Genomic DNA, 24,290 nt, shown 5'->3' on the forward strand with positions numbered 1-24,290 from the left:
ATGATTGTATCAATAAATGCTTTATAAAAACATTTGTTTCTGATTTTTAAAAATCCATTCCTGATTTAAAGAAAAAAAGACTATTAAATCAGAATATGGGAATTCCTGAGCAGTCCAGTGGTTAAGATTTGGTGCTTTGCTGTCACTGCCGTGGGCCTGAGTTCAATCCCTGGTCAGGGAACTAAGATCCCACGAGCTGCATGGCATGGCCAAAAAAAAAAAGTGAGTAAAGAAAGAGATTCTTAACCTTTTGTATCACGTGGACCCCTATGACTGGTGACATTTGTTGAACGCTTCTTCAACCTCATTGGGTCATTGTGGTAATAAATGAGAGGCACACAAGTTGCCCAGCACAGTGCCTGGCACACAGTGAAGACATAGAAAAAAATTAGTCATTATTATCACTGATTATCCATGCACTCACTGTAAAGCCAAGGAGTAACACTTTTGCTTCGAGGCTTCAAAAGTTCTTATCACACTTTTTGTGTTGCATCCACTCCTAAATAAAAACCTTCTCTGGCCTGGGCCAAGTTGGAGACCCTGGTGAGGGACAGAAAGACTTGCACATGGGAGGAAACTCTGGTGAGCTGGTGGGGCAGGTCCCTAGGCCCCCAGATCACCCTGGCGTGCAGCTTGCTCTCCCTGTTGAACCCATAGAATGTTGTTCAGAGTGTAAATAACACTACATAGTATTTTGAAAAATCAATTCTATTAAAAATATAGCTATCAGAATATAAAAAATTACAAATTTGTAATACAAAAATTAATGTTTCTTCTTTATTAACACAATAAATAAGATGTAGTGACAAGTCTAATAATTGCCATATTCTCAAAGTAGTATTGAATGTAACAGTAATTCTAGATATCTGTAATAACTGTCATGTGATATCTGATTTTATTGATGACAAAATCACAGATACTGCTAAAACTACTGTTATACTGTACTTTCATGATTGAAGGAAATGCTAAATTTCAGCTAGAGATTAATGAAAGTAAAGAAAGAAAATTGTTCTTCATCCAAGTTTACCGGTGGATTTTATCCATTGACACACAGATTAAGAACCCTTGCAATAATGCAGTAAGAGAAGGAAACTAATTACTAGTGTAGGGCTTCCCTGGTGGTGCAGTGGTTGAGAGTCCGCCTGCTGATGCAGGGGACATGGGTTCGTGCCCCGTTCCGGGAAGATCCCACATGCCGTGGAGCAGCTGGGCCCGTGAGCCATGGCTGCTGAGCCTGTGCGTCCGGAGCCTGCGCTCCGCAACGGGAGAGGCCACAGCAGTGAGAGGCCTGCGTACTGCAAAAAAAAAAAAAAGACTGTTTGCTTTTTTACTGTTGAGTTTTGAGAGTTCTTTTTATATTCTAGATACAAGTCCTTTGTCCTTTGTTGCAATGTTTTTCCCACTCTGTAACTTGTCTTTTGATCCTCTCACAGTCTTTCACAGAGCAAAAGTTTTTCATTTCAGTGATGTCCTTCACAGAGCAAAAGGTTTTCATTTCAGTGATGTCCAGTTTGCCAGTTTTTCCTTTCGTGGATCATGCTTATGGTACCAAGTCTGAGAACTCTTTGACTAGCCCCTAGATCCTGCAGATTTTGTCCTATTTTTTTTTAAATTTATTTTTATTTATTTATTTTTGGCTGCGTTGGGTCTTCATTGCTGCGTGTGGGCTTTCTTTAGTTCCGGCGAGCGGGGGCTACTCTTCGTTGCCGTGCGCGGGCTTCTTATGCGGTGGCTTCTCTTGTTGCCGAGCACATGCTCTAGGTGCACAGGCTTCAGTAGTTGTGGCACGTGGACTCAGTAGTTGTGGCTCACGGGCTCTAGAGCGCAGGCTCAGTAGTTGTGGCACACGGGCTTAATTGCTCTGCGGCATGTGGGATCTTCCCAGACCAGGGATCGAACCCGTGTTCTTTGCACTGGCAGGCGGATTCTTAACCACTGCGCCACCAGGGAAGTCCGACTCCTGTGTTTTTTTCTAAAAGTTACATAGTTTTACACTTTACATATAAGTCCATGATCCATTTTGATTAATTTTTGTATAAGGGGTCAAGGTTCATTTTTTGGCCTATGGATGTCTAGTTGCTCTAGCACCATTTGTTGAAAAGGCTATCTTTCCTCCATTGAATTGCTTTTGCACTTTTGTCAAAATCATTTGGGCATATTTGTGTGGGTCTGTTTCTGGGTTCCATCGATCTAAGTGTCTGTCCCTTTGCCAGGGCCACACAGTCTTAATTGCTGTAGCTATATTAGAAGTCTTTCAGGTAGATTTTTCTCCCACTTTTTCTTTGTTTTAGCTATTATAGTTTCCTTACCTTCCTGTATAAATTTTAGAATGGTCATGTTTAATTTTTTATTTATTTTTATTTTTTTTGTGGTACACAGGCCTCTCCCTGTTGTGGCCTCTCCCGTTGCGGAGCACGGGCTCCGGACGCGCAGGCTCAGTGGCCATGGCTCATGGGCCTAGCCTCTCCGTGGCATGTGGGATCTTCCCGGACCGGGGCATGAACCTGTGTCCCCTGCATCGGCAGGCGGACTCTCAACCACTGCGCCACCAGGGAAGCCCCATGTTTAATTTTTTTTTTTTTTTTTTGGGGTACGCGGGCCTCTCACTGCTGTGGCCTCTCCCGTTGCGGAGCACAGGCTCCGGACGCGCAGGCTCAGCGGCCATGGCTCACGGGCCCAGCCGCTCCGCGGCATGTGGGATCTTCCCGGACGGGGCACGAACCCGTGTCCCCTGCATCGGCAGGCGGACTCTCAACCATTGCACCACCAGGGAAGCCCTAATTTTTTAAAAAAAATTTTTAGTTAAAAACATTTTTTTTAATACAATTAGTTTTTTAGTTTGTTTTTTTTTTTACCATTAGTTTTTTTTTATTTTTGGCTGCGTTTGGTCTTCATTGCTGTGTGCAGGCTTTCTCTAGTTGCGGCGAACAGGGGCTACTCTTCATTGCAGTGCACAGGCTTCTCATTGCAGTGGTTTCTCTTGTTGTGGAGCACGGGCTCTAGGCATGCGGGCTTCAGTAGTTGAGGCACATGGGCTCAGTAGTTGTGGCTTGCAGGCTTAGTTGCTCCGTGGCATGTGGGATCATCCCAGTCCAGGGATCGAACCTGTGTCCCCTGCATTGGCAGGTGGATTCTTAACCACTGTGTCACCAGGGAAGTCCCTAGAATGGTCATGTTTATATCTTCAGAAACATCTGGGTAGAATTTTGATAGGAATTGCATTAAACCTGTTTATCAGTTTGAAGAGAATTAACATCTTTTGTTGAGTCTTCCAATCCATGAACATGGTATGTCTCTCCATTTATTTAGGTCTTTGGTTCTTTGATCAGCATTCTTTCAGCATACAAATCTTGTGCCTGTTTGATAGATTTATACTTAAATATTTTTTCTTTTTTGAAGTGGTTATGAATGGTTTTATAGTTTAAATTTTGATGCCCATGTGTTAATTGCTAGTATATAGAAACACAATTGATTTTTATATATTTATTTTGTATACTGCAACTTCGTTGAATTCACTTATTTGTTCTAGGAGGGTTTTTTGTTTGTTTTGGTAGATTCCTTAGGATTTTCTGCAAAGACAATCATGTAATCTGCAAATGGGGGCAGTTTTATTTTTTCCTTTCTGATCTGTATGCCTTCTATTTCCTTTTCCTGCACTTTTGCACAGGCTAGAACTTCCCACACTATGTTTAAATAAGTGATGAGAGTGAACATTTTTTCCTAGTTCCCAAATCTTAGGGAGAAAACATTGTCCTTCACCATTAAGTATATTAGCAGTAGTTTTTTTTTTCTTTCTTTTTGTAGATACTTTTATCAAGGTGAGGACGTTTCACTTTATTTTAATTTTTCTATGTTTTTATCAGAATGGGTATTGAATTTTAGCAAATACTTTTTATGCATAGGCTGATATGATCATGTTATTTTTCTTCTTAGCCAATTAATATGTTGATTGATTTCAAGTATTGAACCAGTTTACTTCCCTTGAATAAAACACATGGTCATGTTGTATAGTTCTTTAGCTATTGCTAAATTCTGTTTGCTAAAATTGCTAAATTTTATTTACTAATATTTTGTTAAGGATTTTTGCATCTATTTTCATGAGGAACATTGATCTCTAGTTTTTGTTTTGTTTTTCTACTGTCTTTGTCTGGTTTTTGTATCAGGGTAATACTAGCTTCAAAAGATGAATTGGTAAGTGTCCCCTTCCTCAAATAGTTTCTGGAGGAGATTGTGTAGCATTGCTGTTAGTTCTTTAAATGTTTGGTCGCATTCTCCAGTGAAATCAGCTAGACCTAGAATTTTTTTTTTTTGAGAGTGCTTAAATTATGAATTCAGTTTTCTAATAGGTATGAGGCCATTCATATCAACTATTTTGTGTTTGAACAGTTGTTTTAGTTTGTATTTTTTAAGGAATTGATCCTTTTGGTCTAAGTTGTCAAATTTATGTGTGTAAGTTTTAGTATTCCTAATTATCTCTTAGATTTCTTCAGGGTCTCTAGTGATATCCCTGGGTTTTTTTTCCTGATTTTGGTAGTTTGTGTGTTGTGTGTCTTGCTAGAGGTTTGTCAATTTTATTGATCTATTTAAAGAATTCTTTGTTTTATTTTTAAATTGTTTTTCTGTTTTAAAATTTTATTATTTTGTGTTTTCCATTATTTCTTTCCTTTTGCTTGCTTTGCGTTATTTATTTATTTATTTATCCTAGGTTCTTGAGGTGAAAGTTTAGATGATTTATTTGACTTTTCCTCTTTTCTAATATAGCATTTTAATGACTGTAGCTTCTGGGGTGTCCCACAAATTTTACCATCTTGTAATTTCATTAAAATTTTTAAAAATAAATTTATTTATTTATTTATTTTTGTCTGTGTCGGGTCTTCGTTGCTATGCATGGGCTTTCTCTAGTTGCAGCGAGTGGGGGCTGCTCTTTGTTGTAGTGCGTGAGCTTTTCATTGCAGTGGCTTCTCGTGTTACGGAGCACGGGCTCTAGGCACACGGGCTTCACTAGTTGTGGCACAGGGGTGGGCTCAGTAGTTGTGGGTTGCGGGCTGTAGAGTGCAGGCTCAGTAGTTGTGGTGCACGGGCTTAGTTGCTCCGCGGCATGTGGGATCTTCCCGGACCAGGGCTTGAACCTGTGTCCCCTGCATTGGCAGGCGGATTCTTAACCACTGCGCCACCAGGGAAGTCCCTCATTTTAATTTTAGTTCACTGTACTTTTTATTCCCTTTGAGACTTTCTCTTTGACTGATTATTTAGAAATGTGTTATTTAATGTCCAAGTGAATGGAGATTTTCCTGTTATCTTTCTGTTACTGATTTCTAAATAGTTTGATTCCACTGTGGTTGGAGAATCCAATCTATGATTATTTTATTTATTTGTTTGTTTTTTAAATTTTTGGCTGCACTGGGTCTTCCTTGCAGCGTGCGGGCTTTTCGTTGTGGGTTTCTCTCTAGTTGCGGGCTCAGGAGCATGCGGGCTCAGTAGTTGTGACACGCAGGCTTCTCTCTAGTTGTGGCTCGCAGTTTTGGTTGCCTCGTGGCATGTGGGATCTTAGTTCCCCAACCAGGGATCGAACCCGCATCCCCTGCATTGGAAGGCGGATTCTTCACCACTGGACTACCAGGGAATTCCCGCAATTCTTTTATACTTGTTGAGGTTTGTTTAAAGGCCCAGGATATGGTCTATCTTGGTATATGTTCTGGGGACACTTGAAAAGAATGTATATCTGCTGTTGTTGGGTGTAGTGTTTTTATAAATGTTAATTGGACCCTGTTGATTGAGGTATCATTGAGAACTTCTATATCTTTGCTGATTTTCTTTTTTTCTTTTAAGTTCTCTTTAATACTTATTTATTTTATTTTGGCTGTGTTGACTCTTAGTTGAGGTATGCCAGATCTTTGTTGGTGGCATACCGGATCCTCCCCTGCGGTGCGGACTCCTCGTTGTGGCGCGCGAGCTTCTCTGTAGTGGCGCGTGGGTTGCAGAGCGTGTGGGCTCTATAGTTGTGGCGTGCGGGCTCCAGAGCTTGTGGGCTCTGTAGTTTGCAGCACGTGGGCTCTCTAGTTGTGGCCCGCATGCTTAGAAGTTGCAGCGCGCAGGCTTAGTTGCCCCGCAGCATGTGGGATCTTAGTTCCCTGACCAGGGATCAAACCCACGTCCTCTGCATTGGAAGGTGGATTCTTAACCCCTGGACCACCAGAGAAGTCCCTGTTTAGCTATAGGTCTGCTGGTGACAAATCCTCCTTAGTTTTCCATCATCAGAGAATGTGATTTCCCACTCATCTCTTAAACTTTTTTTTTAATTTTTAAAAATTTTATTTAATTTTGGCTGAAGCAGAAGTAGTATATGACATTTAATAAGAAAATTTTGTAAAATAAATTAATGGAGAATGGAGGACTTTCCTATTAGATAATTCAAATGTACTATAAAGCTGTAGTTATCAAACATGTTCAGTATTGACATAGGAGCTGGAAAATATATTAATACAGAATAAAAGTATAGAAAGAGATCAATTATTTGCAGACACCTAAAAGTAAAGTAAAGTAAGTAAAGTAGTAAAGTAAAAGTAAAGTAGTAAAGGAGTCATTTCCGATAAGTGAGGAAAGGATGGATTATTCCATAAATGATATTAGAATAATTATCTAACCATGTGTAAGAAAATAATCAGAGTCCTGCCTTATGCCAGGTAGGCATAAGTAGTAAATTCCATATGGATTAAAAATCTAAATGTGAAACACAAAAGTATTATAAGAAAATATAGAAATAATCTCGAGGGTGGGGAGCTTTCCTAAGTAAGACAGAAATCCTGGAATTATTTAGGAAAACACTGATAAATTTTACAGCATAAAATTGTGAAATGTTATATATTTAAAGGCTAAGGTAGGTGATGAAAAATATTTGTAATACATAACAGGCATATATTATCTTTTATATATTGATATCCTTTAATATCCTTTATATACTGATAGATCTTACAAATTCATTAGAAAAAGATATTCAGTATAAAAATATTAAAGATATGAAGAGTCAACTCATTGATTTCAGATGACTAATGTAAAAAGATACAAGAATTACAACAAATACTGTACCATTTTTACCTGTCAGGTTTGGTGAAATTAAAAAGTATAATATGCAGTTCTGGTGAGGGAAATAGGTACTCTCATATCCTGTTAGTGGGAGCAAAAATTGTAGCAGGCTTTCTGGAACATAATTAGCCATGACCAAATGTGCCTGTTTTTTATCAGAGAGATAGGTGTATATAATCTGAGGGAAAAAATAAGAAATAAAATGAGCTCAACTTAAAAAAAAAACACATTTGTTTATTTATTTGGCTGCACTGGGTCTTCGTTGCAGCACGTGGGATCTAGTTCCTTGACCAGGGATCAAACCCGGGCCGCCTGCATTGGGAGCGCAGAGTCTACTGGACCACCAGGGAAGTCCCTACTCTATATAGTTTTTTTTTGAGTATTGGAATTTAGGTGATTTTTTAAATTTTGGGTTTTTTTTGTATTTTCCAAAAAAAATAAATCAGAGGAGCTAAGTTATGTATATTTGTTGCATTAGTGAAATATGTAAACCAATTTGTGTGTGTGTTTTAGATTAATATTATGTCACTATTACCAGCTTTTAAAAGAGAAGGCTATAGAATATAGTGCTACCTCTTCCAAACTGTATGAAGTTGGGGGAATTGAAGTGTAGGGAAATCTTTTCTCAGGGTAAGAATTAAAGAAAAGCAGCCTGGACGTGAGCATTTGGGTTTTCTAGCAAACTCCTGAGATTTTATCCATAGCTTGAGCCTTTCTTCTAGCCAGTTTGATGATGATGATAAGCAAGAACAATCTTTTTAAAATCTGTATTTCTGTTTTTCTCTGACAGAAATGACATCAGATGTACCATCACTGGGTCCAGCCATTGCCTCTGGAAACCCTGGGCCTGGAATTCAAGGTGGAGGAGCCATTGTCCAGAGGGCTATTAAGCGGCGACCAGGGTGAGTTTGAGTGTACTATGTTACAAATGTCTCTCCTTTAAACCAGCCTGATTTTGTTAGTCGCTGAACCATCTATTCCTAACCCTCTCACTTCTTCTGGCTACTTACTACACTCCTATCAGATAACTTTCTTTAATCCCTGGATTTTTCTTTGTATGGAATTGATGTCTTTATCTTAGTTTCTTACAAGCAGTTTTATTTTGTTTTTTAAAACAAAAATCTCTAAGAGGTAAAGGACTCTGGCTAAGCCCAAAGATTTCACCATTGCTGAGAAAATTTCATTGCTTTCATTAAGCTTTGTATCTGCATTCTCAAAATTTTTTTGGTAGGCCTTTTTTTTTTCTTGGCTGCGTTGGGTCTTCGCTGCTGCACTTGGGCTTTCTCTAGTTGCAGCAGGCAGGGGCTACTCTTAGTAGCGGTACATGGGCTTCTCATTGCGGTGGCTTCTCGTTGTGGAGCACGGGCTGTAGGTGCGTAGGCGTCAGTAGTTGCAGCACACGGGCTTAATAGTCACGACACAAGGGCTCTAGGGCGCGCGGGCTTCAGTAGTTGTGGTGCTCAGGCTCCGTAGTGGTGGCTTGCGGGCCCTAGAGCGCAGGCTCAGTAGTTGTGGTGCACGGGCTTAGTTGCTCCATGGCATGTGGGATCTTCCCAGACCAGGGATCGAACCTATGTCCCCTGCATTGGCAGGTGGATTCTTAACTACTGTGCCACCAGGGAAGTCCCTGGTAGGCTTTTTACTTTTCTGAATTTAGAGAATGCTGAACTGTAGAATATGTCTCCTTTAAGTTATTGATCTGTTGCCTTGCTTGGAACCTAGAGTCCATTCAGTTCCAAAATTATTTATTAGATGCTTCATTAGTGTAAGTCATTGTGCCGATTGCTACTAGGATACAGAGGTAAATAAGGCACAGTCTTCGTCTTTTAGTTGCTTATGTTCTGAAAGGGATAATCACTACATGCATAAATATAATTCAAGATAGAATATGCCAGGTTTGCTAAGAAAGGAGCAGATACACTGCTGTGTGTTCCAGTGTATGGGAATACCACCATTGGTTGTTAGAAATTGGGAAAGGCTTCAGAAAAGAGGTTGCTTTAGAAAGGCCTGGAAGAATGGGTAGTATTTTACCTACTTTTTAAAGTATTAAAGTATTGAATTTCTTTTTCTTTCTTTTGCTTTTAATAATTATGTAGCTAGTGTTATAACTAGTCTTTAAGTTTCCTCTTACCAGTAGTAATGAAAGAGTGATCCCTGGGTTAAGGTGTTAACATGAGTAACATATTAAGACTTGCTATGTCTCCAAGAGCTTTATACATTTTAACTCATTTACTGAGGTATCTGGTGAATAAGTAACTTACCCAAGGTTTTGAAGCTAGTAAGTGGAAGATCTATGATATGAACCTTGGGAGGTTAGCTTTTATTGTCTACTCTCTTAAACACAGTGTTATGGTTATATATAATAGCAAACAATTAGAAGCAGTATTATCAAAATTAGGGGATTGATTGAGAAAGTTGTATTGAAAATGTACAGCTATTAGAAGTGACAAATATGTATTGGTACAGAAAAATGTTTACAGTATATTGAGAAAAGAGGTTACAGGGGCTTCCCTGGTGGCACAGTGGTTAAGAATCCGCATGCCAATGCAGGGGACACGGGTTCAAGCCGTGGTCCGGAAGCTCCCACATACCACGGAGCAACTAAGCCCATGTGCCACAACTACTGAGCCTGCGCTGTAGAGCCCACGAGCCACAACAACTGAAGCCCGTGTGCCACAACTACTGAAGCCTGCACGCCTAGAGCCTGTGCTCTGCAACAAGAGCAGCCACCACAATGAGAAGCCCTCGCACCACAATGAAGAGTAGCCCCCGCTCACCGCAACTAGAGAAAGGCACACAGCAACAGAAGACCCAACGCAGCCAATAAATAAACAAATAAATAAATAAAATATATTTTAAAAAAAGAATAAAATGAAATAAAAAAGGTTACAGTGTATGTAATATACCAACTCTATCAGAAAAAAATATATAAATAACATGTGTGCATAGCAAAAAAACTGAAAGGATACTCATCAGATGTATGGGTGATGGGATTATGGGTGATTTATTTTTTCTTTTGTTTTTAGTTATTTCTAGATTTTCTGAAGTAAGTGTGTTTTATTGATAATCAGGAAAATATATTAAAATAAATATACATTTTTTAAAAGAAAGATTGGAAAATATAGAAAGAAGACTAAAGAGCAATAATCCTACTACCCAAAGTCATCTCCCATCAGTTTTTTTTAGGGTAATTACTTCATTCTTTATTCTATATGTAGATTTCTTTAAATAGTTACAATCATATAATTATGTAGGTTTATATAGCCTGGTCTTTTCACCTAATTGTATACAATAACCTTTTTTCCATATTGTCACATATGCTATAGAAACATAATTTAAAATACTTACATAGAGGGGATGTACTTAATTGCTATTTTGGGACATTTAAACTGTTTTGAAGATTTGCTGTTATATATAATGCTTAATGAATATCTTTGTATATAAATTTTTTTCTCTGAGTTATTTCTTTAGGATAGATTCTTAGAAGTGGAGTTATTGGGTAAATAGGTAGACTTTGACAGGTGATCTGGGGCTACAGAGAGGAAGAAGAATGGACACTTTCAGGGTTGATGCTATGTACTTCATATATAACCCATTTAGAGGCCCATAATATCAGGTTATCACAGTAGTAGAGATGCCAAGATCATTGGGTTAAGGTGGTAACATGAGTAATGTTTTAGTTTAATGGCGTATAGAGATTAATAGGAGATTGGCCTATCTTGTTACCTATAATCTTGCCTAATCCCTTGAAATGAAAGTCACCTCTGCTTTTAGGAAACATTTAAAGCTTATTGATTGTGCTCTCCATATGAAGCTTTCTCATTCTCACTTGTATATTTTATTTGTCTAGGCAAAGAATCCCTTGAGGGCAAGTCTTTTGTTTTCACCTCATCTAGCACAGTATCCGGAATGTAGCATATATTACTTGTTCATTAGGTGAATGAAGGAGAGAAACATCATTTAACAACCTTCGGGGAATTTCCTGTTGGTTCAGTGGTTAGAACTCCGCGCTTTCACTGCTGAGGACACGGGTTCAATCCTGGGTTCAGTCCCTTGGGAACTAAGATCCCACAAGCTGTGCAGCGCAGCCAAAAAGCAACCAACCAACCAACCAGCCAACCTCCAGAGGTCTTAAAATCACTCCCTATGGAACATCACTGTTTTGAGAGATGTTTCAGAGAGCTTAACATAGCCTAAGGCAGACTATAGAAATGAAAAACAGTCCTGAATTATTCATATTAATTTTTTCTTGTCTTTTTGAGTTGATCCTGCTCCTTTTGTAGAGGTTGTACTGTGATAGAAAACTTTGGCAAAGGTGGATTGCTACCCTAGGAAAATGAAAGGTAGCAATAGGTATTCCTTTTTTTTTTTTTCTTTTTGCGGTACGCTGGCCTCTCACTGTCGTGGCCTCTCTCGTTGCGGAGCATAGGCTCACAGGCCTAGCCGCTCCGCGGCATGTGGGGTCTTCCCGGACCGGAGCACAAACCCGTGTCCCCTGCATCGGCAGGCGGACTCTCAACCACTGCGCCACCAGGGAAGCCCCGGTATTCCCTTTTGATTGGCTAATTTCTTTGCCCAGTTTGGTACAACAGGAAGAGGTAATATACCTTTACTTATTCCACTTCCTCTTTTCCTTCTTCCATCTGAGTGGGTGTTCAGATAGCTTGTAGATTTAGAATTTTAATTTTTTTAATGTTCTGCATTTTCAATAGGCTGATAATATTTTTTGTTGGCTTTCCCCAGATTGGATTTTGATGATGATGGAGAAGGGAACAGTAAATTTTTGAGGTAAGATCTTAAAAAACTTTCTCTAGATTTCTGATATTAAAAATTATTTCATTATCTTTATATTTCTGACTCATAATATTTTTGTCTTTAGGCCTAAGGAGAGTGCTTCACCCTAAAACTAAAGTTACCTATTACATTATACCCCATAAAATTTTCAAGCATTCTGGTAATAGCTCCAGAGGAAAGAGCTCAATGAGGGGAGAGCAGAGGAATTTACAAGACCCTCTGTGTCAGTTATCTATTGTTGTGTGGCTTAAAAAGAAAAATGATTTATTATTTCTCACAATTCTGTGGATTGGTTAGATGGTTATTCTGCTGATCTTGCCTAGACTCACTCATAAGACTGCATTCAGCTGCCTTGTCAGCTGGGAACTGGACTCAGCTGATAAGGCTGGGTATCTCTTTCTTTGTGGTCTTTTATCCTTAAGGAGGGCAGACTGAGTGTCTTTACATGGTGATGGCTGCAATCCAAAGGGCAGGTCCCAGTCTGAATGCTTATCAAGCTATTGCTTTGGATTGACGTTTGCTGTTGTCCCATTGGCTAAAGCAAGTCATATGTCTGAGTCCTGATTCAGTACAGGATGGTGCTATACCAGGTAGTGAATACTGCAAGGTGTAATTAGTTTGGGGGTCATTAATGTACTAATCTTTCATGCCCTCTAATACTCACTGACTTCTCCTACAGAGCAGGAATTGGAATTTGTATCTTTGAGTAGTGAATCTTCTGGAGAACTGAAAATGGACTTTTCAGTATATTGATGAAGGAGTTTTTTCAGAAAAGGGAAATTTTTATTTTTGCTTAAGACCAGTCACTTGGCTTTGTTTTTAAGTAAGGAAAGCAATAAGAGTCAAAGAATGGAAGATAACCTTGACTGCAACCTGCCTTTTTTCTTTTCAAATTTGAAAATATTACCTAGGTAGTGTCTACATTGCAGAATAACAAATATTTGAGAAATAAATAAAGGAGCCCTATTTTTTAAACAATTTATTTTATTATGTGAGTGCCCAGGCTTCATTATTTGTTTGTTTTATTAACTAAGTTCTTAAAAGAAATATAAACATTATATTGCAAAATTTTTAAACAGTGCAGAGTTATATGTAATGAAAGTACATCTTCCCTCACTTCAGACCTTCAGAATCCTTCCCCTTAGACAATTATAGTTTCCAGTTTATTAAGTATCCTTCCAGAAATATTCAGTGCATATGTAAGTGTATTTAAATGCACATATATGTGTGCACATACACACACTGTCTCCTCAGTTTTTGTTTTTACACAGAGGATGCCCATATTCTAAATTGCTTGCCATTGTTTAGTTTTGTAATGCTTAGTCAGTTACATCTATCTGTGTATTTTTTTTAATATCGTTGTTGTTTTTGCAATGTTTAAAGTGAAAGCTTGTGTTTCTAGCAACTGCCTAGTTGCGGAACACTGCCATATATTCTTGAAAACAACAACCATGGCTTGGCCACCATAAAGAGATAGTTGCAAAATATTGGAGAAAGCAATTCTCCAGGAGAGCTCTTTAGACTTAATGAGTGTCAACAAATGTGAAGAGGGGTAGAGATTTCAATTTCTGTTCAAGAATAGACTTTTTTCATACAGTTCCATTGGGAATTCCTCCAGTTAGGAATCCCTAATTATAATGATAAATACTGTTAGTGGAACTGTGTTGTGCATATGAATGAGATAGGGGTAACCACTAGTCTTATTGATACCTATCAGTTAGCTCTATCCCTGAGTCATTGCTTCCATTTCCACAAAATCTGGTAGTCACAAACTATATGCAAATTTAAAAAGGTTTATTTGTCTTTTCCCCAACCATAAAAAAAGGTTTTCATAATTCATCTTACCAAGTAGGTCATTATGCCCAAGTGAGGCATCACCAATTTTTTTTATTTGACCATCGGTACTTTTTTTTTTTTGGCCTCGCGGCTTGTGGGATCTTAGTTCCCCAACCAGGGATCGAACCCATGTCTCCTGCAGTGGAAGCATGGAGTCCTAACCACTGGACCGCCAGGGAATTCCCAGTACTTTTTTTTTTTTTTAATTGGAATTCTCCACTTTGGTCAATGAGTGAAAGTCTTATTTGCGTTGTATCTGTAAATCAATATTAAATCTCCTTGGTGGATGAAAGCTGTAATTTATTACCTCTTTTCATCACTTTGTTCAAGTGTCATTTTTTTAAAAAATTCATTTTTTAAATTTATTTACTTTTGGCTGCATTGGGTCTTCATTGCTGTGCGTGGGCTTTCTCTAGTTGCGGCGAGTGGGGGCTACTCTTCATTGTGGTGCGCATGCTTCTCATTGCAGCGGCTTCTCTTGTTGCAGAGCACAGACAACAGAGAGATATAGGCTATATATAAGGCTATAGGCGTGCAGGCTTCAGTAGTTGTGGCACACGGGCTCTACTAACTAACTAACTACTGATAGCTGTGGCTTGTGGGCTCTAGAGTGCAGGCTCGGTAGTTGTGGCGCACAGGCTTAGTTGCTCTGTGACATGTGAGATCTTCCGGGACCAGGGCTCGAACCTGTGTCCCCTGCGTTGGCAGGCGGATTCTTAACCACTGTGCAACCAGTGAAGTCCCAAGTGTCATTTTGTTATATTCTCCAGACAACATCTATAAAATATATATATTTTTTTAAACAGAAGAAATTTATTTTCTTACAGTTCTAGAGGCTGGAAGTCTGCGGTCAAGGCACCAGCATGGTTGGGCTCTGGTGAGAGCTCTCTTCTTGGCTTGCAGATGGTTGCTTTCTTGTTGTGTCCTCACACAACAGAGGAAGAGGAAGAGAAGTAAGAGAGAAAAAGAGAGAGAGAGAGAGACCATAAAATAATTTTTAAGAATATAAAGGCTTTGAAATTCTAGGTACAATATTAGAGTTGCTAGTATCTAGAATGCTTCTCAAATTCAAACAAATGCATGTACAAATCCACCAGGGGTTCTTGATAAGATAGAGATTATAATTCATTAGGTCTGTGGTAGTACCCAAGATTCTGCATTCTAATAGATTCCTAAGTGATGCTGCTGTTTCTGGTCCACTGACCACATTTTGAGTAGCAAATATCTGCAAGATTCATTCTTGAGATTCAAAATTAATATGAAAGGACTTCCCTGGTAGTGCAGTGGTTAAGAATCCGCCTGCCAGTGCAGGGGACATGGGTTCGAGCCCTGGTACGGGAAAATCCCACATGCTGTGGAGCAACTAAGCCTGTGCACTGCAGCTACTGAGCCCATGTGCCACAACTACTGAAGCCTGTGTGCTTAGAGTCCGTGCTCCGCGACAAGAGAAGCCACCGCAGTGAGAAGCCCACACACGGCAACGAAAAGTAGCCCCTGCTTGCCACAACTAGAGAAAGCCTGTGCACAGCAACGAAGACCCAACTCAGCCAAAAGTAAATTAAAACAAACAAACAAACAAAATTAATATGTAAATTATAGGTCTCTTTTTTCAGCTTAGATCACTGTTTTCATTAAAAGTTTGTAGCGGGCCTCCCTGGTGGCGCAGTGGTTGAGAGTCTGCCTGCCGATGCAGGGGACACGGGTTCGTGCCCCGGTCCGGGAAGATCCCAGGTGCCGTGGAGCAGCTGGGCCCGTGAGCCATGGCTGCTGAGCCTGCGCGTCCAGAGCCTGTGCTCCGCAACAGGAGAGGCCACAACAGTGAGAGGCCCGAGTACCACAAAAAAAAAAAAAAAAGATAATTTCCATGATACTTGAAGAACTCCTGCAACTCAATAGCAAAAAAACAACCTGATTAAAAAATGGGCAAAGGACTTTCAATAGACATTTCTCCAAAGAAGATACACAAATGGCCAAAAAGCATATGGAAAGATGCTCATGATCACTAATCAGAGAAATGTAAATCAAAACCACAATGAGTAGGCCATTAGGCTGGCCACCATCAAAAAACCCGGAAAATAACAAGTGTTGGTGAGGATATGGGGGAATTGGAACTCTTGTGTACTGTGGATGGGAATGTAAAATGGTGCGGCCACTTTGGAGGAACATTAAAAACAGAATTATCATATGATCCAGCAGTGCCACTTCTGGTGATATATCCAAAAGAATTGAAAACAGGATCTTGGAGAGATATTTGCACACTCATGTTCACTGCCCAATTTTTCATAGTAGCTGAGAGGTGGAAGCACCCCAAATATCCATTGACGAATAAAGAAGTGTGGTATATACAGCTAGTGGAATATTATTCAGCCTTAAAAAAGAAGGAAGTTCTATCACATACTACAACGTGGGTGAACCTTGAAGACATTATACTAAATGAAATGAGCCAGTCACAAAAAGATAAATACTGTACGATTTCACTTATATGAGGATGTAAATAAAGTAGCCGAAATCAGAGAGACAGAAAGTAGAATGGTGGTTGCCAGGAGCTGGACGTGGGATGGGGGCAGGGAGAGTGGGAGGATGGTGTTCAGTAGCTATAGAATTTCAGTTTTTCAAGGTGAAAAAGTTCTAGAGATATTTTGTACAACAGTGTGAACATATTGTAGTTAGCACTACTGAATTGTACACTTAAAAATGGTTAAGATGGTAAATTTTGTGTTACACGTTTTTTGCCATAATTAATGAAAAACAAAAACAAAACAATCCCTAACCTCAGTGGTGTTGACAGGGTAGTCAGCTGTGCCCTCATGAGATCATCATCTGTTTTTGGAGTGTCTGATAAGTAAGAGTAAAGGACACATTAGAACCCTGACAAATAATAGTCATGGGTTTTTAAGTTCTGTGGGATGCTGTTATTATCTCTGTTGTTTTGTGATGCCTTTTCATTGGCTTTTTTTTGTTGAATATTTTTTACCCCTTTCTAGTTTTCCTTTCAGAGTGAAATAGATATAACAAGTGTAATGCCTTGGACTAAGCCCCTTTTTTTCTCCTTCAGGTGTGATGACGATCAGATGTCTAATGATAAGGAGCGGTTTGCCAGGTAATGTAGTAGAGCATCTTGGTCCTTGTCGTGGGACCAGGCAATTCAAAAATACTGAGTTTTAATTTTATCTCAGTGAGAGTTAATTTCTCTATCCAGTCTGTTTCTTCTTCTGAAAGCTGTTGAAATTTAGTATTATACTTGTTTACGTTCGGGTAACAGGGCTTCAGACTTACGGCTTCAAACTAATGGTATATTTTACCCAGTGTTTTTATGTATGTGTTAGATAGCTATACAGTGTGCTTGCTGGGTGTCCACAGGAACACAAACAATATGAATTTCTTTGTTGCATTTATTATTAAGTGGATCTACAAAATCTGTATAGATAATGGTTTTATTTTTTTAAAAATAACAGCAAAGAAATGATTTATGTGAAGACTGGAGTTTTTATTGAAAACAATATGTTTATCTGTCAAGAGGATGAAAAATAATTTGCTTTATTAAACAGATCCTTCTCAAGTCAAATATTGGTTTATTTTTAGAAAGTTTATTCTATATATTATTAAGTAGTAAGTTATTTGTTTTTTAAATATCGAGTTTGCAGCCACCTCAGAAAAGTGAATAATCCCAAATCCAGTGCTTAACTAATAAGCATTTACTATTTATTCATTGCTGATACTGCTGGTCTGGGGCCCATACATTGAGAACAATTGATGTAGAGGGCTAAGAAATATCAGTCAGAGTAGTTTAAAACTACTCTGAAGCAGTGAGATGCCATCATAAGCTTTGAATGAGATGCTAATATATAAAATGCATATGGGATTTTTCTCTAGTAGCAGTATATAGGACTGATTAAACAGAAGCACTATAGTGAGGGAGGTAGATATGAGGCTATTGAAATAATAAGACAGTGATAAAATCATGAGGGCCTGGGCTAGAATGGTGGCAATGACAGTAGGAAAGGAGTGAATTTAAGAGGTTTTTGAAGAATTTGTTTATTGAAGTAGATACTTGTAAACATTTTAGGATGTGGACCATCTCTAAAATGAGAAGTTAATAATAGGGATTTGGGGAGTAGTTTTTCAAAAGCTGCATTAGAAAGTGAAGCCATCAAATAGTAGTGGTGGTGGTACAGGTTCATAGTCTCTTGACTGAAATTCCTAAAAGCTATGAAAACATGACCTGAACTGTTTTAGACTTCATTTGTCTTGCTTAATGTGAATATTTATACATTCATGTATTTCACTCGGAAATATTAGAGTGGATAAGGGATTATGGATCTGTAGGAGTAGGAGTAGTAATAGGAATTTTAGATATTTAACTTTCAAACAAAGGAACTCATTTCTTTTTCTTTTTTTTTTTTCTTTTTGGCTACACTGTGTGGCTTGTGGTATCTTAGTTCGCTGACCAGGAGTTGAACCTGTGCCCTCAGCAGTGAAAGTGTGGAGTCCTAACCACTGGACTTCCAGGGAATTCCCAGAACTCATTTCTTTAAGTTATGATTTGTTAAGCTAGTTCACCTCACATATCCTCCTTCGGAATTCAGTTAGAGGGTCTTTAGAAGCTTAAATGAATTTTCCCAACTTTTTGAAAAAATGATTTGTAGTTTGTTAAGGAATTATAACAACCCAATGAACATGAAACTTCACTTAATATCACTGTTTTCTTTCTCTTCTGGTAAGTATGCATAAGTTTTCACATGATTCTTATCATTACTGTGTTATTTTTTGTCTCTTTTTTTTTCCTGCTGGCCATTTTTTAGAAACTTTCCCATATATTGATAAAGTCATTATATTTGTCATTTTTAATAGCTAGTCTTTCAGCCTGTTATGTCATACTTAGACTTTTTTTGTTACTCTATTTATTGTTATCTCTTTATGTTTTTATATATATATATATATATATATATATATATATATATATATATATATATATTTAAGATGGAATTGATTACTGATAAACTGGCCTACCAACACCTTGTTTCTTCAGCTGTCACCAACCCTTATAGTATTTTAGTTATCCAGAGAAATTTAGTGATAATCTTTGTAGCCCCCTCCAGGAAGGGGGAGTTGGTACTAGGATCTAGCAATGTTATGGCTTTATTGCAGAGAAATGGGAAAGTGACTGAATCGAAATTTACTACTTTAGGATCAAATCATTGATAGGGAATATATCAGAAACTTAGCTCTTAGTTTTATTTATGTAATTTCTCCAGTGAAGCTGTTTGGTTATTTTGTCTGTGAGTGCATGTGTGCTATATGTGTGTTATAGAAAGATTGTGATCACTTGCTTGACATTCTTATCATGATTTACTGTTTGATTTTTTTTCATTATAGAATAGCATATGTGGATATCATTTTCTTTTCAGATTGGGATCATTGTGTGAGAATGGTATTCCCTTGTTTGTTTCTTGTTCAAACTGTATATCCTTGGTTTCTACAGAGAATGATTGGCTTACTGTGCTCAGATTATGTTAATTTATAATGAATATTAGCCTTGCTTTTATGTTGACCTTTGTCCTGTAAGTAACTTTTTCTTAATCCTAACAGATGGCTTTTTAGAGTTACAGGCAAGGTTCTTGTCCATATTTCCATTTTCCCCTCTCTTCTCTGCATCTGTTTTGTTCTATTTCTTTTCTTTCCTTCCCTTCCCTTTTTTCTCTGTCCCTTCCCTCTCTCCTTCCCTTCCTCCCTCCCTTCCTTTCTTCCTTCCTCTTTCTTCCCTTCTTCCCTTCCTCCCTCCCTCCCTTCTTTCCTTCCTTCCTTCTTTCTTTTTATTTTACTTTTAGCTTAGTTCGTTAATTCTGTTTTTAGGTCGGATGATGAGCAGAGCTCTGCGGATAAGGAGAGACTCGCCAGGTAGGAGAACAGTGTCTTTTGGCATGATGAAGCAGATCATGCTGCTTTTTCTATCCTTTTTCTTATTCTGCTCTTTTCTTCCCCTTTCTCTTCGTGTTTTTCCTTGTCTGTGGCAAGAGAGGACAAGATTTTTAGAAGTTTGTGTGTAACAGGAACTTTGGCTTCCCCCATCAGAAAGTGGGTGGTTGAAGGAACTTTACTTAGGAATTTAAGAAATTGCTATTAGTTTTTATAGATTTCTCTTTTTATCTTTATCTTAGCACTAAGTTTCACAGAATAAAAAGCTTTCAGAAACAGTGCAGCTGTGCCAGTTGGTGCTTTAGCAGGGAAATACTCCTTTATCAGAAAACCAGTAAATATATCTGTGTTTGCAATTAGTTCCCAGTCTTTAGGCCTCAGTATTTACTCCACACCTCTCTAGAAGGCTCACCCTTATTTTCCTGTGTAGACTCACAGTCTAGATTACTTTGTCACAGCAGTACTGGTGTTGCTTTGGTGATTGAATCTTTTGTGTTTCCCAGAAAAGCTTAGCAGCCTAGATGTGGCTGTTTAAAAGATCAGCCTTATGGATTTCAGTGTCAGAAATCTGTCAGATACTAGGAAAATGGGTGCTTTATGTTTGAGTATTGAATTTTATGTTTCTCAGGCAAAGTAACTGAATGTCAATCTATGTTGTGAGACCTTTTCAGTAAAGGAGACTCTATGGAGTTCTCTTTGGAGACTGTTGTCGATAATGTAGAAATACTGTGGAAGAAATGTTGTGCCCAAATTTTCCTGTTTTTTGGTCTCTGTGATTTGGGATACTCAGTAGGAGGTAGATCACTAATACCAGTACCAGTTTTTATTACTTCCCCCCTCTTACCTACCATTTCCTCTTTCAGCTGGGCCGCAAGCTCATTTTGCTGCCATTTCAACTTATGTCTCCTACGAACTCTTTCACTTTCATAAAACTGATTGGTGTGGTATGGTGGGAAGAACATTGCCTTCATTGGGAATGAGGGCAGCCCTTAGAAGAGTCAGTTAACTGCTTGACCTTAGTTTGCTCTTATCATAAAAAAGAGATTTATGTTAGATTTGTTGTGTTCTTTTTGTTTTGGCAGAGAACTTTTGTTCCAATAGAATCCTTAAGTGGTAATAGAAGTCAATAAAAAAGACAAAAGCAAAGCTGCTCAAGTAAAAACAGAAATGTAGCATGTTGTTTGGGTCTTTCCTTGAAGCAGTCCCACAGAAGACACTGAGGAACTATTAGGCTTTTCAGAAATCCAGTTTGAAAACTACTGGATTACTATTTTTAACAATGATACTCTGTTTGATTTTGAGGAAGTCAGTATTGGAGATATGTTCCACTTACCCTGGTGAGATCCAGATTGTATGTTTTCAGGCCTTTAAACATCTTCCTGTCCACTTCACTCCTATTCTCCAGTTCGCTTTGTCCCAAATTGGGCACCCATAAGGGACCTCTAGTAGATGATATCTTACAAATCTCATGAGCTCAGTATACTGGCACCAAACCCAGATAGAGAAGGTAGGGCTTTGTGCATTAGTGGGACAAGTAAAACTTCCAATTCTGCCGTCTAGTATTGAGAATAAGAGAGAAGCTTAGAACAAACAGCATTTTATAGACCAAGGGAATCTATACTATCAATTCTTGTATCAGCTGTTGAGCAACATACTTGTGTTGGAAAAAATTGGTCATTTTATGTTTTCAGCCTTTAAAAAGTTGAATTGGTAGACATGAAATCAGCCAAGCTGCTTTCAGCATTTTTTAAGACTGTCATTTCTTTTTTTTTTCCTAACATCTTTATTGGAGTATAATTGCTTTACAATGGTGTGTTACTTTCTGCTTTATAACAAAGTGAATCAGCTGTACATATACATATATCCCCATATCTCTTCCGTCTTGTGTCTCCCTCCCTCCCACCCTCCCTATCCCACCCCTCTAGATGGTCACAAAGCACTGAGGTAATCTCCCTGTGCTATGTGGCTGCTTCCCAAGACTGTCATTTCTTAAAACACATTTTGTTCTGAGGGAGTGGTAATTTACATAGGAAGTGAAGTTTCCAGGAGTTAGAATTGCTGGTATCTGCTTGTACCCTGTCTGCCTCATTAGTTTCTATTCCATACTTGCTCTGCATGAGAAGTTTGGCAAACTTTACTTTAACTTCTGAGACTTAAGCATCACTAAATCTGAATACCATATTTCTTCAGCAGCTCACTTGGTATTCATATCTCTCTCCCGGCTCCCAAATGGCCAGATGTGACCACCTGGATGGGGCTTCTCCTCTCTCTCTCTCTCCATGCAGGGAAAACCATAGTGAAATTGAACGGCGCCGACGGAACAAGATGACAGCCTACATAACAGAACTGTCAGACATGGTACCCACCTGTAGTGCCCTGGCTCGAAAACCAGACAAGCTAACCATCTTACGCATGGCGGTTTCTCACATGAAGTCCTTGCGAGGAACTGGCAACACATCCACTGATGGCACCTACAAGCCGTCTTTCCTCACTGATCAGGTCTCTGGGAAGCACAGCTGAGAGAGTCTAGAATCTTTTGAAGGTTTTGATCCTTTTGGGGTAGATGACCATAATCCTGAATAGCACATTATATTGGGAGTCAGAGCAGAGCTAAGTCTGTAGTTTCTTATTTATTTATTTAATTTATTTTTCGACTGCTTTGGGTCTTCGTTGCTGCGTGCAGGCTTTTTCTAGTTACGGTGAGTGGGAACTACTCTTAGTTGTGGTGCGCAGCCTTCTCATTGCGGTGGCTTCTCTTGTTGTGGAGCACGGGCTCTAGGTGCGCGAGCTTCAGTAGTTGTGGCTTGTGGGCTCAGTAGTTGTGGTTTGTGGGCTCTAGAGAACAGGCTCAGTAGTTGTGGCACATGGGCTTAGTTGCTCCGCAGCATATGGGATCTTCTGGGACCAGGGCTCAAACCCGTGTCCCCTGCATTGGCAGGCAGATTCTTAACCACTGTGCCACTAGGGAAATCCCTGTAGATTCTTTAAAGCACAAGAATTCCGCTCTGAAGGAAATATTCAGACCATGGGAGAGTGAGTTTTGATCCCTGACTATATCATTTATTAGCTTTGGAGCAGTGAGAAGTAGAGAAGAATTGTGAAAGCTATTTAGCAAAACTTATAGGTACTTTAGAACTGTACTCATGAAGAACAGTGGAATCACAGGGAGAAGAAATGACTGTGTCCATGAACCAGTTCTTTTCCTTGGCTTTAGGGTTATAGAAGATGGAAGGAAACTAGTTTTTATTCTTGAAGCAGCTTCCAGTTTTAGTGATACAAGGAGTCTAATAGGAAGTTGTTGCTTAGAGATGTACTCTGGTACATTTGATGCACTATGAGAGAAATAGAGAAGGCAAAAACATTTCCAGCCTTTCAGGAACTCAGTCTGAATATGGATATGTGAGTGGTAGGATACACACATAAGTGAAAAATGATAGGAAAATGGGTACGGAGAAGAAATGCCTTAAAAAACTTATTAATAATTTATATAGGATTAAATATGTGTGTGTGTGTGTGTGTGTGTGTGTGTGTATATACACACATTAGAGGAATAGCTAAAGTGAATAGAATGGCCAGGCCTGAGTGAGAATAGTCAGCAAAAACTTCAAAGAGTAAGGAAGCCATGTTGTGTTTTATTAAAAATAACACTTGGTTATTGCAGAAAAACTTGTAAAATATAGGAAGTATAGGGAAGAAAAAATTGACCTGTGATGCCATGCTTTTATTCAGAGGATTAGAAGGAAAGAAAGAATATAATTTGGAAGAAAGGAATAAGAATTTTCCAAATAGGATGGTCTGTATGACAGTACATATAGCACAGATATTATATATATGTACAATGAAATAGCTAATCAATTTGTTCTAACAGAACACATACAGATATTGATTCAACAAACTCCAGTAATGCACATTTTTAAGCTAACCAGGTTCTATGTGCTATTAGAAATGTAAAGAGTGGTAAGAGATAGTCACTGGTAGAAACAGACATGTAAGTAAATCAATCATAATATAAACACAGAATCAGTTCTGTATCAGAAAGAGGTGCAGTAATAAGTCCTGTAGAAGTGCAAATATGGAAAGCAAAGAATAGGGGAATAGGATTGTAAGTATTGGAAATAACTTGATCAAAAGCATAGTGAGAATAATCAGGTTATTCAAGGAAAATCAGGTAGTTTAGCGTGCCTTGGGAGATGGTAATAGGAAAGTAGGCTGGGACCTGATGATGGAATATTTAGGTGTTATGTTAAATAATTTAGATTTTAATTTTTAGGCAATGGGGAGCTATAAAAAATGTGGTAGCATTTTAAGGATGGATTGGAGACAGTGAAAGCAGGAAGACCATTTGTCTTGGCATGAGATGATTAGGACAGTGACGTTGTATTTGAAAATAAAATTGATAAAACTGAATTATCCCTGGAGTGTGAGAAAAAGGAGTTAAGAGTTTTGAGGCCTGTATCCTGAGAGGAAGGGAATACTGTTAATCAAGAAAGGGAATGCTAGAAGAGCACAGAGGATTGTTTTCGAAGGGGGAAATGATAGGTTTTGAGATGTTGAAATTGAATTGCTGGTAAAATGTCTGTTTGGAGATGCTTAATAGATTTTAGGCAAGTCTAGGCATATGGATTTGGGTATCATTTCTTAGTGGAGGAGTGGATATGATT

The 24,290-nt window shown here is 38.6% G+C and overlaps 1 protein-coding gene across 7 annotated transcripts in view; it reads left to right on the forward strand.

The window, feature by feature from the left end:
* ARNT (aryl hydrocarbon receptor nuclear translocator) overlaps window positions 1–24,290 on the forward strand; it is a 62,581-nt gene that overhangs the window by 15,088 nt on the left and 23,203 nt on the right. For 4 of the 7 annotated variants that reach the window (XM_019919610.3, XM_019919611.3, XM_004318637.4 and 1 more), the window contains exons 2-6: window positions 7,874–7,985; window positions 11,827–11,871; window positions 16,769–16,813; window positions 19,567–19,611; window positions 21,915–22,128. In XM_019919610.3, coding sequence (XP_019775169.1) covers window positions 7,874–7,985; window positions 11,827–11,871; window positions 16,769–16,813; window positions 19,567–19,611; window positions 21,915–22,128 — 461 coding nt within the window. The remainder of the gene's footprint in view (window positions 1–7,873; window positions 7,986–11,826; window positions 11,872–16,768; window positions 16,814–19,566; window positions 19,612–21,914; window positions 22,129–24,290) is intronic. The other 3 variants (XM_019919613.3, XM_019919615.3, XM_019919614.3) reach the window with 1 other exon arrangement.

The sequence above is a fragment of the Tursiops truncatus genome, chromosome 1 (assembly GCF_011762595.2).
Source record: "Tursiops truncatus isolate mTurTru1 chromosome 1, mTurTru1.mat.Y, whole genome shotgun sequence".
Taxonomy (NCBI): domain Eukaryota; kingdom Metazoa; phylum Chordata; class Mammalia; order Artiodactyla; family Delphinidae; genus Tursiops; species Tursiops truncatus.